General features: G+C 44.4%; 1 protein-coding gene across 5 annotated transcripts in view; it reads left to right on the forward strand.

Annotated features, from left to right (window-relative positions):
• The window catches only part of GNB4 (G protein subunit beta 4), an 86979-nt gene that overhangs the window by 64952 nt on the left and 4232 nt on the right, over positions 1 to 17795 (forward strand). For 3 of the 5 annotated variants that reach the window (XM_072142751.1, XM_072142754.1, XM_072142755.1), the window contains exons 2-9: positions 13485 to 13593; positions 14530 to 14568; positions 14670 to 14776; positions 15688 to 15751; positions 15846 to 16008; positions 16962 to 17028; positions 17122 to 17323; positions 17492 to 17708. In XM_072142751.1, the coding sequence (XP_071998852.1) occupies positions 13537 to 13593; positions 14530 to 14568; positions 14670 to 14776; positions 15688 to 15751; positions 15846 to 16008; positions 16962 to 17028; positions 17122 to 17323; positions 17492 to 17708 (916 nt within the window). In that variant the 5' untranslated portion in view covers positions 13485 to 13536. Of the gene's footprint in view, positions 1 to 766; positions 1068 to 13484; positions 13594 to 14529; positions 14569 to 14669; positions 14777 to 15687; positions 15752 to 15845; positions 16009 to 16961; positions 17029 to 17121; positions 17324 to 17491; positions 17709 to 17795 lie in introns of those variants that run through there. The other 2 variants (XM_072142750.1, XM_072142753.1) reach the window with 2 other exon arrangements.

Below are 17795 nucleotides of genomic sequence, written 5' to 3' on the forward strand. Positions count from 1 at the left end.
AGGCACGCTTTAGAACGGAGCCCCCTCCACCCTACGCAGAAGTCATTTATCTGCTTATATTTTTAGTAAGTGGGTGCAGTGTCTCACAGCCATGTCAGGTCTTAGTTTATAGCAGGTGACTGCACCCCGGATGCTGCCCTGCATCTATCTGCATGTGGTGCTCCCTGAGGGAAGAAGCTCAACTCGCCTCATGGATGGCGCACCCCTGGGCACACAACTGGGTTCAGGCTGTCCATGTCATCTCTCTGGCTGAAATTATAGTATCATAGTTGTCCATAATGTTGTGAGCTCCAGCCTCTGCAGGGGACTATTGTTACAAATAATAACCTTACATAGTGCTCTGATCCTAGTCATGTGAAAAAACGCATGACACGTCCTAGTGGGGTCAGTTTTTCAGGTTGATGGGCGATGCTGACAGAATCTGATGTGAAAATCTCAGATGACACCACAAAAACGGACAGTTTCAGACCTATAGCACTAGAAAAAAGCATCAAAATCGGACGATTTCCAATAACCAATACAGATGTATGTGTATCTATATGCATACTCCAATATCTGTTCGTATCTCTCTGTATAGCTATAGATTACACAGTTCTTTCTTCCTGTTGGTGCCAATTGTATGTCACTGACAGAGCAATATGATTATAAAAAGGAAGCAAGCTTTCAGCGCGGTCATTTCCCCTCCCCTTTGCGTTACTTGGTAGCGTCCGTGCTGTCGCTCCGGGATGTACTATTCGCTTTTAGGGGTGTGCGATGAAAAAGCTGGCACTCGCGTCGTGTGTCTAGGCGCGGTATCGGAGCGCTCCAGAGCAGGGACAGCGCACTCCCCGTCTTCTGTGACAGGAAGGGGGTGTATGTGAGGCGAGCACACTGCTGGCGTAGGAGATTTGTGCGGGGCTACTGAGTGACACCCCCTCTCTGGAGTGTGTGTGGTTTGGGCCTGGGTGTGGCGGATCTCGGGGCCGTGTGATACAGGCTGCAGGAGGCCGCTCCTTCTAACGGGATCCCGGGCTGAAGAGGCGGCGGGGAGCCAGGATCACCGAGGCCGCGAGCCGGGAGCGGGTAATGTACGTGGCGGGGGATGTGTGACCGTCCGGGCCTGAGCCAGTCCTCATTCGCCGTGCGCGCCTCACAGCCGAGCCCTCTCCTCCTTCATCTTCCTTCATCACACTGAGCCGCCATCCTCCTCCTCCTCCTGCCTGTGCTCCCCCTGCCCTGACAGCCCTCACCCGGCAGTGATGGCCCGCGCTGCCCGCTGCCTTCTCGTCCTCCTCCATTACTCCTCCTCATCCCTCATTCTGTGACTTCCTCATTCTTCTCCCTTCCTGACACTTTCCAGCTCATCCCCAGTGATCCCTGGAGATGGCGGTTCCCTCCTGTTGCTGGGGTAATGGGGATGATAAGGAGCAGTGTTCCCATTACCATGATAGTCAGTGCCAGTGAATGTGCCCATCCTGTGACTATATCCCTGGCACTGGACGCGCTGATCACCAGGATCCGGCATGTGTTAGGATTTGTGGTGTAGATGCTGATCTGCTCCGTATTTGTAGTGGATTCCCTTTGGAATACAGAATCCTGGAACCTTTTTCTCTGCTGTGTGTGGATGCACCCCAAGTGTCAGATTGTGCAGTCTACCTGAGCATAGGTGCGACCTCAATTCCCATGTCTGAATGGGGCTGTAGTGCGTGTCTTTCACCGCCATCCCCTCTATTGGCCTGGTTGATGAGTATACAATCTCCAGTCCTGTAGATGTGAATGGAGTGCTGCTCACACATGATCCACAACCCCACTTACACTTGTGATGCACCCAGTGTTTTGATCATCAGATACTTGCCCCCTCTCCTGTGCTTGGTGGAAAAGTATTGTCACCTGGAAATTCCCTTTATAAGGGGGACCTACCTTTTTCAAATTGCTCCCTATCAAACGATGGAGAGGGTCTGGTTCCTGTTTTCCTGTTGGTAATCATCCAATCATCCAGTTTTATAGGGTCCTCAGCAAAAAACAAAACAAAAAAACAACTATTCTCCTGAGACTGTGTTCCTGCATCATGTGGCACATAGACAGGAGTCACACATACAGGGTGGGCTTTTGCCCGTGGTTCATTTGTTCTAATGGTTGTTGATTGATGACCTCCCTACTACACAGGACCAGAACTGGATGTGTCAGGCCATCAGCACACAACTATGGTCGGGTCAGATCAGGACAGATTTCATGGACCGTCCACTATTATTCATTTATTTATTTTTAGTACATTCAGAATCATTGGTCAAGTGGGTGTGTCCCACCAAAATGACCCAGTTGATTTTTATATCTTAATATGGAGTTGTTGTATGTTTGCTCCACCAACAACTTGATAAATGCTTTTGGAATGTCTTTGAAGCCCCATTTCCCATCAGATGTGTTGGAATAAACCCCACTAATCTGCCAAATGAAACTCCTGATTACATTGTCCCAGGGATGGTCTTCCAACTATTAAGTAATAGTGCTATTAGAGGAGTATGAAAATAAGGCGGAGCGGGTACCTACCTTCTTCATATGGGTCACTGTTTTTTTAAACCTAAGTGGAGAACTACTTACCTGGCCTTGTGTTACAAGCTGGTTATTTGGTAGTCTTACATTCCCCCTTCATAACACACAAGTCTTCCTTACTAGTATGTACAGGCAGTCCCCGGGTTACGTACAAGATAGGGTCCTGAGGTTTGTTCTTAAGTTGAATTTGTATGTAAGTCGAAACTGTATATTTTATATTTGTAGATCCAGACAAAAAAAAATTGGCCCCAGTGACAATTGGAGTTTAAACATTTTTTGCTGTAATGGGACCAAGGATTATCAATAAAGCTTCATTACAGACACCTTACAGCTGATTATTGCAGTCTGGGACTATATTAAAGCATCCAGAAAGCTTCACCAGAGGTCAGAGGGGTCTGTCTGTAACTATGGGTTGTCTGTAAGTCGGGTATCCTTAAGTAGGGGTCGTCTGTATTATTCAGAATTGCATCAGGTCTGCAGTATAAATGTATAAATGAAGACAAATAATCTATGTTGGTCTTTTTTTGACAGTTTGTAGGATTATTAATTTATAATCTAATTGTATAGAATGACCTAAAGATCATCTCTTGTCAGAAAACATAAAGTGCCGTGTAACCAAGGATGTGCTACTGACAGGTTACAGGTGATGTGATGGAATGATGGGCAGAACATTGCTGCTTGTAAATGGAGCTGATTTTGCACCCAAAATCTTTCTATATTGCATATTGGACCTCGTCACAGGCATTCAAGGAATGTAATCTATAGCTATAAGTTCTATTCAGCCAAGTGTTGTCATTGTGGTATTGGAAAGTGGCACAGAACTATCCCTGATTCCTGGTGTGAGTAATGGGGTGTCCTACTAGACATGTCCGTGTATTCTGTAACCTGGAGTTCTGTCCAAGGCCTTGCTACTTACACAAACCATCTCATGAGATTACATTAGGTAGTTATGTAATCGTGGATATCCCCCAAAACACCTTGTTCCTTACTTGCTTTCAAAGTGTCCAAATGGTGTGTTTAGATATTCTAAACATTCCTGCATTCTTCCAAAAAAATCACTTTTATATGTGCCCTCACACCCCTAATAGTCAGGAGGCTACGAGGTCATGGATGTCCCTGTATACTGCAGGATTATGGCCTGCTCATTTGCATATGCTGCAGCACTGCGGATTGAGCTGGGGCATGCACAATGGGGGTGGTACATTTATCAAGTCAAGGGGTTGGTACTTCTGACATATTTATCAAGTCAAGGGGGTGGCCTCGGGGGAGGAAAATTAATCCGTGCTCCAAAAATATTATTAGGGTGCACCACATTGTGGGCACAGATTAGACCAGCTGAAATCAAGTCTAAAGTAGAACTCCACAGTCTTAAACATAGGCTCCTCAGGACAATGATGAATATGTCGCAGCTCTGCACTATACACTCACCGGCCACTTTATTAGGTACACCATGCTAGTAACGGGTTGGACCCCCTTTTGCCTTCAGAACTGCCTCAATTCTTCGTGGCATAGATACAACAAGGTGCTGGAAGCATTCCTCAGAGATTTTGGTCCATATTGACATGATAGCATCACACAGTTGCCGCAGATTTGTCGGCTGCACATCCATGATGCGAATCTCCCGTTCCACCACATCCCAAAGATGCTCTATTGGATTGAGATCTGATGACTGTGGAGGCCATTTGAGTACCGTGAGCTCATTGTCATGTTCAAGAAACCAGTCTGAGATGATTCCAGCTTTATGACATGGCGCATTATCCTGCTGAAAGTAGCCATCAGATGTTGGGTACATTGTGGTCATAAAGGGATGGACATGGTCAGCAACAATACTCAGGTAGGCTGTGGCGTTGCAACGATGCTCAATTGGTACCAAGCGGCCCAAAGAGTGCCAAGAAAATATTCCCGACACCACCACCACCAGCCTGAACCGTTGATACTAGGCAGGATGGATCCATGCTTTCATGTTGTTGACGCCAAATTCTGACCCTACCATCCGAATGTCCCATCTGTCTCAAAGTTCGATGTACTGTGCGTTCAGAGATGCTCTTCTGCCTACCTTGGTTGTAACGGGTGGCGATTTGAGTCACTGTTACCTTTCTATCAGCTCGAACCAATCTGCCCATTCTCCTCTGACCTCTGGGATCAACAAGGCATTTCCGCCCACAGAACTGCCGCTCACTGGATGTTTTTTCTTTTTCGGACCATTCTCTGTAAACCCTAGAGATGGTTGTGCGTGAAAATCCCAGTAGATCAGCAGTTTCTGAAATACTCAGACCAGCCCTTCTGGTACCAACAACCATGCCACGTTCAAAGGCCACAAATCACCTTTCTTCCCCATACTGATGCTCGGTTTGAACTGCAGGAGATTGTCTTGACCATGTCTACATGCCTAAATGCACTGAGTTGCCGCCATGTGATTGGCTGATTAGAAATTAAGTGTTAACGAGCAGTTGGACAGGTGCACCTAATAAAGTGGCCGGTGAGTGTAGAACCCCACGGCACATTAATGAATTCCCCCAATGTGTCAGTGAAGCCTGCCCGGGAGAAGCAGGGTCGGGAGATCTGGGTGCGGGGAGCGGCATAGGCAGGTCGAGCGGACACATTTATCATTAGGCCGACAATTCTGACTGTTTTTGTATAAAATATCTTTTTTTTCTGTAAAAGGTATGTAGTACCTTTCAATGCCATGTCCTCTTAACTTTTAAAATGATACTAATAAGCCTGAGGGCTCTCCTAGCCCCCCTGTTATCTGGCTTCACAGGCTGTTACACTTTCTCACCATTCCTCCAGCTCCCTCTGCACTTGTGGAAGCAGGAAGTGCTCACTGCACAACTGCTGAGGAAGCCGGGGGGAGGACGAGCCCGTGTAACAGCCTGAGGTGATTGATGATTTGGGCTTCTGTCTTGCTATTTCCGTGTGCGTGTCTATATATTTCACAAGTGAAAAAAAATCAAGATGGCGTCGTCTTGAGGGTTGCTTAGTCATAAATCTGATGGGGTGTAGTACCTACACGTTGTAGTGTTTTCTGATGCTTCTGGCTTTGATTGCTCTCGGTTGATTTTTGAACAATCCAGAAAGATGTGGTAACCAGGTACCTGATGATAATCTGTGGAAATGTGTCTTGTTGTTAGGTCGGGTATTCCTAGCATCCCTGGTAACCAGGCTTTCATATGATGTTGCCAATCCCAATGTGGCGTGTGACTAGGCCCGAGACTTCAGTATTTGGTACAAAACCAGAGCGACAACTGTGCAGATCTCCAGTGGTGTGTAGAGTTATCACCTCATTGAACTTGAGGACACCAATCCCTATAGGATAAGTTTATGCACAGAAGTTTCGGGACAATTTATTGGGATCGTATTGTCTGAGGTCAAAATTTTTCCAGTGTATTTGCCTATAAAGGTGGTCCCCGAGTTAAGGACACCCAACTCCTAGTTAGACGGCCCCTTCTGCCCACTGTGACGTTTGGTGAAGCTCTATGGATGCTGATAGTGTAGTGAAGTCTGCAGTGATTAGTTGTATGAAGCTTTATTGTTAATTCTTGTTTCCATTGCTTTTAATAATTGTGAAAAAATTTTTTTTGTCTTCTTGCCAATTGGATTTATCTGTAGTAACACCTACAAAATATTTTTGTTCCGACTTGCAACAAATGAAACTTAAAAACAAACCTACAGAACCCATCCTGAACGTAACCCGGGTGCTGCCTGTATACACTTTCTATATTATCTCCCAGCATGTGAGAGGTCATGAACTATAACGGCCAGAGAAGTCAGAGTTCTCTATTTGGCATCTAAATGATCAAGTTTCCTAAACTTAACATTATTTTGGCCACCTACTGAAGAGACTTAAGCAGAATTATGTAAAAATCTCTCGCACTTCTCCTACAGTAAATGCTCATACATTATGCATGGGGGAGTAATGTACAACGGGGAGGTTTACTACAGTATAAAAAAAATGGTGTGTCCTGTCCTAAATCTGTGCTTTACAGTGTTGTCACAAGATAATAACCTTTATTTATATAGTGCCATCATATTCCATAGCGCTTTACCAATAAGGGACCTATACACATATAATATTACATTACAGAATACAAACGGTCATATGGAACAATAGGAGTGAGGGCCCTGATCACAAGAGCTTACAGTCTGAGATCTAATTTTATCAACTGGCAACAGCAGTGGTGGCAAACCCCTGGAACGGGTGCCAGAGGTGGCACTCGGAGCCCTCTCTGTGGGCACCCAAGCTGTCACTCTAGCACTGAGTTCACCAGACAGGACTCTAGGCCTCCTCCTGCAATCCAAGGAAAGCTGTGCTCCGTTCTTCAAACACACATACTACACTAGATCCCTTATCTCCATTTTGCTACATTACGGTACCGGTTATATAACCTTCCACCATCCAAATTATAGAACTACTCCAAAAATGTGATTCTACTACCAAATAATGCAGGAGTTACACTGTTCTTTATATAAAAATATGTAAATACATCAAACTTTATTAGAGTTATTAGTACAATTGATGCAATCAAAGAACCCAATGCTGTGTGACAAAAATATATATATACACCGTATAAGCCGACCCGAGTATAAGCCGAGACCCCTAATTTCAACACAAAAAACTGGGAAAACCTATCGACTCGGGTATAAGCCGAGGGTGGGAAATGCATAGGTCACAGCCTCCCAGTATATAGTCTGCCAGCCCCTGTAGCATACAGCCTGCCCAGCCCCTGTAGCATATATCCTGCCCAGCCCCTGTAGCATACAGCCTGCCCCGCCCCTGTAGTAGGAAAAAAACCCCACTGTACTCACCTTTCCAACGTCCCCCATAGGTCCTCTTCTGTCTCAGACTGTCTCGGACAGAAGAGGACTTATGGGTAACGTAAGAAAGGTGAGTTTTGACTTTATTTTTTTTGTTGACTCGAGTATAAGCCGAGTTAGGGTTTTTGAGCACAAATTTTGTGCTGAAAAACTAGGCTTATACTCGAGTATATATGGTAATTTTTTTTTTTTTTTTTTTTTGTTACTGTGTAATATGATATAACATCCGCTATCAGGTATTTATTTTGGGAGACTTTTTGTAGTTGATGGATATACCCGATATGTTGTATGTGATGTGGCCCAGTCAGACCATAGCATTGGGTTCTCTGATTGCATCAATTGTACTTGTTATGTCTTTTAACATATTTAAGAAAGTTTGATGTATTTTACATATTTTTATAAAAGAATGGTGTTGCATATACCAGACTAACTGGGACTACTGAAAGAGAGAGTCTATAGGGCAGTGATGGCAAACCTTTTAGAGACCGAGTGCCCAAACAACAACAAAGACCCGCTTATTTATCGCAAAGTGCCAACACAGAAATTTAATTTGTGATTTATACTCCCTTCTCTGTCACAGTTTTCATTGATACCAGCACCTGAGGACACCAATAAAGCAGAAAATAGTCCCAGGTAGCGCTGTCACTTTAAAATAGCTCTGTGCACAGCAAGTCCTGGGCCGTCTGGGACTTCAGGAAGATACCTGGAGTCATTTCTGGTGATGGCCTGAGTGCCCACAGAAAGGGCTCTGAGTGCCACCTCTGGCACCAGTGCCATAGGTTAGCCATCACTGGTCTATAGGATAAATGACATCTTGGTGTGGTCCAACTTCTTGGCCATCACAGATGATAATGGGGGACCTGTCAGGTCAGGGCAGAACAGTGCATTTCTAACATCTTCTCTGGGGATAAAATGTAATCCTATGGCACCAATTTCTGTAGGCTTATGAGACTAAATGGGGTTTCTTTCCATGATTGGTGTAGTGACCTGAATGGTCGGTACCCTTATCTACTGACACTATAAAGAACTGCAACCCTATCACATAAAATTGTAGTATATGGTATCTTCGATGCATCCCAGAAATGTGTTTTGTCATTTTAGAGGAAGGTTTATATCTTCGTGCAGATCGAGGCACCTTGGACTGGATCATGTACTCATTTCTGCCGTGTTTTCCAGCACATTCCCTGTACAATCATTGACCTAACCTCCAATTAACCCCTTAAGGACGGAGGGTTTTTCGCCTCATTTCTCGCTCTCCAACTTCAAAAATCCATAACTTTTTCATTTTTCCGTGTACAGACCTGTGTGAGGGCTTATTTTGTGCGTAACAAATTTTACTTTCCCGTAATGTTATTTATTTTAACATGCCGTGTACTGCGAAGCTGAAAAAAAATTCCAAATGTGGAAAAATTGAAAAAAAACCGCACGTGCGTCACGTTCTTGTGGGCTCAGTTTTTACGACTTTCACTCTTTGCTCCAAATAACACGCCTACTTTATTCTTTGGTTCGGTGCGATCGCGGTGATACCAAATTTATATAGGTTTTATTGTGTTTTAATACATTTTCAAAAATTAAACGAATGTGTACAAAAAAGAAGAGAAATTTTTTGCCATCTTCTGACGCTAATAACTTTTTCATACTTTGGCGCACGGAGATGTGTGAGGGGTCATTTTTTGCGAAATGAGGCGACGTTTTCATTGCTACCATTTTGAGGACTGTGCGACATTTTGATCATTTTTTATTTCATTTTTTATGTTATGTAAAAAGGTGTAAAAGTCGCATTTCGGACATTTGGGCGCCATTTCCCGCCTCGGAGGTCACCGCCGGCCGTAACCGTTTTTATATTTTGATAGATCGGGCATTTTGGGACGCGGCGATACCTAATATGTCTGTGATTTTTACTGTTTGTTATGTTTTATATCCGTTCTAGGGAAAGGGGGGTGATTTGAACTTTTAATATTTTATTAATTTTTTTTATTTTTTAAACTTTTTTTTTTTCACTATCTTTTAGACCATCTAGGGTACATTAACCCTAGATGGTCAGATCGCTGCTACCATATACTGCAATACTTCTGTATTGCAATATATGGCATTTTTGCAGCACATTCATTACAATGAGCCACTGGCTCATTGTAACGAATATGCAGCTGCCAGATAGCCTCGTGTCAAAAGAAGACACGAGGCTACCATGGCAACTGATCGCCGCCCCCCGATGACGTTCGGGGGTGTGGCGATCGAAAAAAAGATGGCGTCTTTTAAACGCCGCCGGCGACTTTGCCGGCGGCGTTTAGGGGGTTAATAGCCGCGATCGGTGCAAGCACCGACCGCGGTTATTAGCGGTGGGGGTTTTGTGCAAAATGCAAAAACCCCCACCTCTGTATGAAGAGGACTCAGCCCGTGAGCCCTCTTCATACATCCCTTATACCTCTGCCCGGAGAGCTACGGCGCAGAGCGTTAAGGGGTTAAAGGGTACATTCACACGGCGGTATGCCCGCCGTGTGCTGGAGAGGAGGAGGAGGAGGCAGCCCCTCCTCCCTCCATAGAGAATAGTGGCGCACGGCCGCACACACGCCGAAAGATAGAGCATGCTCTATCTTTTTGCGGTGTGCGGCCCGGATCGGTGCCACGCCGCTATTGCCGTCTATGGGGACGTACATGTGAATGTGCCCAAAGTCCTAGAAAGAAGAAAACTGGTGCACCCTCAGACATGGGCCTGCACCAAGAATAATAATAATTTGTATGATGATAAAAAAAGGATTCCAGCTCAGTGGGAAATACTTAAAGTATTCTCCAAATAAGCCTAAACAGAGCGAGTAACAGGCCCCCCTGATGCATGTGTGAACTAGGCCTTACAGTGACATCATACATTGTCTACAGGTGAAATATGATAATGAATTACTGGAACAATTCGTAGAAATTTTGTGTTGGTGTCTAAAGCTGCCCATACACCATTAGGTGAGGAGACTCTTGTCTCTGGATGCAGTTTTGGAAATGAAAATGAAGAAACCTCATCTGTGTTAAACTAGAAGGTGATCATGAAGGGTATTGGAGCAGATATTTAACAGCTGCATGATGAAAAAAAACGAAACTTGCATCCTCAGCGTCTCGCGTTTATGTTTTTTTTAAAGCCAAAAGCAGGAGTGGATGATAATGGGTGAGAACATAATAATTGGGAGGCAGTACTCCTATTTGTCACTCAACTCCAAATATCCAAATATCAAAAGCTGCAGAGCGGTACATATGGGTGCACCCTTAGGAAGGGTTAGCTGTTCTCCCAACTCTTTCACACTAGAGGGAAGTTATCAACTTGAAACTGTTTTGGTGCCAAAAAATGGTAGATTTGCGGACAAGTGACTTTCTGGGCCCATGTCCAAAAAGTTGTGAGAAATCTCTTCCACTGGGTCGCTGTGGGAACAAATCAAACACGGTGAGGCTCCTGCCACCACAGAGGCCAATGACTGAAACATGTGTAAGTGGGATTTCGCCATTTTTGCATAGGTGATTACTGGCTACTCTGGTTAATGTCGGCGCACCAGTGCAGTGGCCAGCAGGCCCCGTAGTTGGTCAGCAGGCTGTTACACCTCTCTAAATCCTAAATTCTACGGTATTTTCTTTGTCATACGGGCGGCTTTGTTTCGATGTAAAAAATTTGAATAAATAAAATTTGCATACGTGTAGCTAGCATATTGTTCAGAGCTCAGACCTGTGTTATGCATTTTAATTTTTGTAGAACATAAAAATGGTAAATGGAAGCCATTCAGTTCCTCATAGACATTATCAAACTCCGTCACTGCTGTGCTATGAATAATGGGTCATCTGAGCTATGTTACCCCTCCATCCACATGCCACAAGGAAGAAGATAAGGGACCTATCGATGGTATTCATCTACCCCCTTGTGTTTTTAGTTTTGACACCACCCATTCTGCTAATTAGGCTCTACTGTCATGTGGGCAGTCCCAGGTGATCTGCTCCTGCCCAGGACCACGCACCTATGGTAGCTCCTTGGCATGATCTCATTGAGGTGACTTGGGCTCTCTGAGAAATGGTTTGCCACACTGAATATAGCGGTGATCACAAGTCATACAGATCCGAGTGTGCAGGTAATGGTAGGGTGTTATTCCCGTCAGGCTTGTTGTACATCCGTATAGCTGCCAGTGTGATGTTCCCTGGTGAAGGCTTCTTCCGACGCTGTTTGATGCCTTTTGTTGTCCGAATTTCCTTGCTTAGCAAAATAGGCAATGGGGAAATCCCTCTAATGTGATAATGTGGAGAGGTTTGCCACTCCTGGCTATCATTTTATTTCACCACTTGTTCTTGCCAAGTGGTCATAACTGGCATGCCAATTTATGGGAGACAATATGGTAGGAATGCCGATTTATGGTAGGCAATGAAGCTGCTGATCTGGGGAGATGGCGTTTTACTGTTGCTGAGGTCTTTGTTTTTTGTGAGCAGGATTCATTTCTTTTTCTTCCAGGTTGGTAACTTCTCTGGCAGTGTTGGGTGTACTCGCTGTGGCACGTGCAGATGCTTCAGATTGGGTCGGGGCACTTTGTGGTGGATGGATATTGCAGGGCTTCACCTCTTGGTGTTATGGGCAGGCTGTGTTACTATATGGAGGCAGTGGAAGTGCAGGGTATCGCAGCGTTTACTTCCTTACCCAGAGGCGTGGCAGACGGTTTCCTGTTTTTGTGCTAAATGTCTGCTGGAGGCACCTCTGCTTTATACACTTCCAGAGCTGCACAAGGGGGAAGACAATAACTCTGTGACCTCAGATCAAGGTTGCACCCAATATTATTTCCTGTTTTGCCTCCTGGTGGCGATGGTCTGAAGCGCGCTGTAGAGTCATGATCCTAGAGAGCGTGGAAATAGAAACCTGGGCCCCCGGCTGCAAGTGCTGCATGTCATTGTGTTCATCACTAAGACCTGCTTTCCATGGAGCGCAGCATCTGCGGTGACATTCACAGGCTGCACACTTGTTCCATTTGTCACTATGACGGATCTCTTCTAATGAGGGCACCTATATTATGTCTTTAATAAGGCTATGCTGGATCCTCACAGGTGCCCCAGTTTTTATAGTGATCAGTCATTGTGATAAATCTCTCGCATGAATAATAAAATCTAGACCCTGAATGGTCACTGTATTTCATATCCACTACTTCTAATGCGCTGGACCTCCTCTGTCCTTCTTTCCATACGTGACTATCGGGGGCACAATTTCCATACTCTTGTAGCAGCCTGAACTGGAATTGTTTCTTATTAACTTGTTGGTGCAGAAAAGGGGCTTCACCTGAGCAGATGCTGGTTTTGCCCTGGAGCTAGTCTTATGCGGTGATGGCCAATCCATACTTGGGAAGGATGAGTTGTTACCTGGTGATCACATGTGTTATGGAATGAGCACCACGTTTTTTGCATGTAAATAATGCAGAACACCCGGTTCTCATCCCGGAACACATGTGTTTCAGTGGAAACGCATTAGCGATCTGGCAAGCTCCTCCTCCTTGCGTTTTAAAAACGCAGTTTGTGAAAGTGGCCGCAGGATGGTACTTGATCTCCTCCCATTTCTGTGAAAGTCCAAGAATCCCCTTTGGTGTGATTGGTCTCCATTGGCCATGGTGATTTATTGATCTTGGACAGTTTTTCTGGAAGATCCATTGGTGTTGCGGGAGGAGGAAACATACACGTGTGGTGTGGCCCACTGTTCCTTCTGCCATAACAGAAGCCATAACTTGGTCTTGTAGAACACAATGCTACGGGAAATATAAGACTATGTGCCTGCAGATCACATCCAAACCATTTTGGTTACCCCTAAGGAGTCCAGCACGATGAAGTGGGGTAGGGGGCATCGATAAAATGTTAAAAATGGACTTTTGGGTGAATAGCTTTTGGCAATCTCATAAAATCTCGATTCAAGCAAATTGGTGGTTCTGCTGGTGTGTAAATCCACAGCTTGTCCTACACATTTGTGAAATTTTTGTGCAGTGGGTAAATGGTTTATAATGTAAAAATGTTATATTTCTAATACTGTTACAGCCGGGACAGGTGTAGACTGATTCTGATAATCTAGTGGGATTATTTTCTTGAAATATGTAAAGTATTCGTAACCCTGTGACTAATGTGTCTACTATCTTTACTCTTTCTAGATCTGTTCTTGCTGTTTGTGGCCAAGGTGTGTAATCGTTCCAGGCTTTCAAGATGAGTGAACTGGAACAGTTACGACAAGAAGCAGACCAGCTGCGGAACCAGATCCGAGTAAGACATTCATTATATGATGTGCAGATGCCTGATACTAGGGCAGGGAGCATCGGGCCGGACTAATAGAAATCAGGGGGCTCTGTAGAATTGGACCCTCCACCAGACCTCACTGACATTATTCTGCACTAAAGGGGAAACGCCCCCTAAATAATATTTTATGCCTCAAATACTAGTAATAGATTGTTATTTCTATAGTGCCATCATATTCTACCGCACTTTATAATCTACAGATATAATAAGACCTGGTCGTGTGAATCAATAGGAACGAGGGTCCTGCTTACAAGAGCTTACAATGTGTACCTGTAATCTTGGTCCTAAAATAGCTGTAAGGGGAACGGTTTAACAGATTGTGCTCACTTTGCTACAAAATCGACTCTACGGCTTGATTCATACGAACATATGGCCGCCGGTGACCCCTCCCCTATCCATAGTGATCCATTGGGCACTGTGCTGTAACACGGGGAAAGATGGGATAAGTCCTTTCTTTTCCCCTTGTAAGGAGCAGTACCGTATTGCACAGTGCACCCATCGCCATCCTATGGGGGACGTATTTGCAGGTGTTCGTATGCCCCCCCCTCCCCTACGGTCGTGTGAATGTAGCCTAAAGTGTATACTTATTAACCCTTCACTCTGATATATGTAGATATGTATGGCCCAGATAGGCTCCTCAGTCTCTCCTATATGACACTGCATGTATTGCTAATGGCACAGCTTCTTTCCCTGTGCCTCGGCTAGATAGCGGTGACTAGGAGCTTGGCTACTATACAGAGAAAGGATTGTATGCTGGAGCTGTTATGTTACTTCTATACCCTTAGGAAGTTGGGAGTCCGTTGATGTGTTATTGATGACATACCCTATGAATAGGTTATCATATCAATAAACCAAGTGCATTAAGAATGTTGAAATGACTTGTTCCCCCTCCTTCCCTCTTAGGATGCCCGGAAAGCATGCAGCGACACAACTCTCGTTCAGGTGCGTTGCCTTGTATGACATGGTGTTGTATGGGAACCTACCTTCCTAACAGCACCTTTTTTATATGACTTTTCTTCCTCTTAATTTCTCCACCACAATAGATCACAACCAGTTTGGACTCTGTAGGTCGAATCCAAATGCGAACTCGGCGCACATTGCGGGGTCACTTAGCAAAAATTTATGCCATGCACTGGGGTTCAGATTCAAGGTATGTATTTTCTTAATACTTTTAAGTTTCATTTGTGTCTTAAATACTTGACTTGTGATTTCTCGCTTTTGTGTGGATTTCTTTTTATTTGAGCACAAAGAGGTGTTGCTGCATGTTGCAAAAACCAGCTATATGACTGGCACGGGGCTGCTTAAAAAAAAAAAAAATAAACATGTACTTACCGCCTTGGTCACACCCTGCGGTGCCCCTGTTTGTTTACAGGGGCACGGAAGCTGCACCCACCCTATCTTCCGGCTGGCTGGCCGGTCGTGTCTGATACAGCGCTGGGAATGGGTGGACGTGGCCAGCTGCTTCGGCTGTCCAGAAGCTAGATTGAGCACAGCTTCCGTGCCCTGTAAAAACGAACTGGGTCATTGGGAGGAACCACGGAGGGAAGTACATGTTTATTTTTTTTAAGCAGCCCCCTCCAGGCAACATGGCTGCCTCGGACAACCCCTTTAAAATAATGCTCTCAGGTGCCCAGCTCAGAAGCTAGGACAAATTAGCTGAGGTCCCCAGTAATGATCAGGCAGAGCGTACTCAATCTCTTTTCCCAGTTATAGAGAACACTTCAACTTTGGCTCTTCTCTTCAATCATATCACTGACATCCAGACAGAAAACCATCAGTTACAGTAAGGACAAAGCTGGAGCTTGAGAAGTGAGGAACCAGTTTGACCTGTATGCAATGTTACATCTTCTATTATTCTCCACTGGGATCCAAGAATTACCATTTTGACCATCATAAACCATGAGAGGCCACCAAGGATCCACCAGTGTTGCAGACTATAATCTCTGGTTTTATCTGGTATCATACTAGCAACATAAGGCTTAAAGAGACCGTTGATCTCTGTATTTTATTATTGAATTCTTTGTATGGTTTCTTATGCTTTTATTATCTATCTTTGCCTAGGCTATTAGTGAGTGCATCTCAAGATGGAAAATTAATTATTTGGGACAGTTATACAACAAATAAGGTAAATATGTCTATGGATATGTGTGCTTGTTCATGCATTCCTAGTGGTCAGATGGTTGGCCTGTCGTGATAACTGACCCCTATTTTCACTCTAGATGCATGCCATTCCTCTGCGGTCCTCATGGGTGATGACTTGTGCTTATGCACCATCTGGAAACTATGTAGCTTGTGGAGGATTAGACAATATCTGCTCCATTTACAATCTGAAAACCAGGGAAGGAAATGTTCGAGTTAGTCGAGAGCTCCCAGGACACACAGGTACGATCCACACCAAAAATTAGCTTTCCTCCCACTGACACCCCGTGAGCTACATAATGGGGTCCCCTGGTCCAAATGGCAGCTTCATCCCATCTAACTACAGCCTTTGGCTATTTCGAGCAGATCTGTGTTCAGTGAATGGAGTGGAAGCAGACATGCATTACTCCTTTCTATCTTAGAATGGAGAGTGGCAATGTATTCTATTGATCAGTAGGCTCCAGCCATAATTTTTCACCATAAGGATGCACTCAGACGGCCGTAGGGGGACGTATATATGGCTGACATATATACGTCCGATATACTTCCCCCATAGGCCGGCAATGGGGGCACAGCGCCATATGGAGCAGTACGGTGCTGCACACGTGCATTCTGTAGTGTGTTCCGTAGCCGGGGAAAGATGTCCGGAATACGGCGCCATGTTTCTCTATGGAGAGGGACAGGGGTGAGCGGCGCTCATCCCCTCCTCCTTTCCCTGGTGCTGCCGTGTGTCCACCGTGCAGCCTTAAAGTTTTTATTTTTTCTGCATAGCAGCATAGGCAAACTGGTGACAAAACAGATTGAATAGGGAACAGTTTTAATAATAATAATATAATAATAATCTCTATATATTTGTATATGTCCCCTATGATTTGTAAAGCACTACAGAATTTGATGGTGCTATATAAACTATATATAACCTCAGGCTTATACTTTACACTATATAAACTATAGATGTTGGTATGGTAAAGCATGAACATGTGCCGTAACCTCTCCTACGGTTCAGCCGAATAGATGGAAGGAGCCAGTTATGTTGAGAGGCCACTTGTGCATTAGATGGCCTAACAAAAGTATTACATTGTGTTGGTTGTTACTTGTGTTTGGGGGTATTTTAGTTTAGTATATAATATGTACAATTATCTATGGAGTGATTTACTTTTATATAGCTTGTTAATGGCTGTTTTTGGTAATTTTAGGATACCTTTCCTGTTGCCGCTTCTTAGATGACAACCAGATTGTCACAAGCTCCGGAGACACAACCTGGTAAATATTGAAGAAAAGAAATTGACCTACCATGTGCCCCTTTATTTCCTTGGTTTCTTTGATGGATTTATTTAAATCTATATATTTTTTCAGTGCTTTGTGGGATATAGAGACTGGACAGCAAACCACAACCTTTACCGGACACACTGGGGATGTTATGAGTCTGTCGCTGAGCCCTGACATGAGGACTTTTGTCTCTGGGGCTTGTGATGCTTCCTCTAAGCTGTGGGATATTCGTGATGGCATGTGCAGGCAGTCTTTTACTGGCCATGTTTCTGATATCAATGCAGTCTGTGTAAGTATCAGCCTAAAATAAACATTTTTATCTGATGTTTATATACACTTTCACAATTATCACAAGCTGTGACATACTGTTCCCCCGGTAAAACATAGTTCGGAATAATTAAATCCAAAGTTTATAGTCTCTGTAATAATACCTGTGTTTTATAAAATGTATTTTCAGTTTTTCCCCAATGGCCATGCATTCGCCACGGGATCGGATGATGCTACTTGCCGGCTATTTGACTTGCGTGCTGACCAGGAGTTGATGATGTATTCTCATGACAATATCATCTGTGGAATCACATCTGTAGCTTTCTCTAAAAGTGGGCGCCTGTTACTAGCAGGATATGATGATTTCAACTGCAATGTGTGGGACACCTTGAAAGGCGAACGGGCAGGTAAGTCTTAGCTGCAGTATAATACGGTGCGCCGCCTTTTATCACTGCCCATGTAATGAGCTTTACTGGGACATTGTCTTCCTGCAT

The sequence above is a fragment of the Engystomops pustulosus genome, chromosome 3 (genome assembly GCF_040894005.1).
Source record: "Engystomops pustulosus chromosome 3, aEngPut4.maternal, whole genome shotgun sequence".
NCBI classification, from domain to species: domain Eukaryota; kingdom Metazoa; phylum Chordata; class Amphibia; order Anura; family Leptodactylidae; genus Engystomops; species Engystomops pustulosus.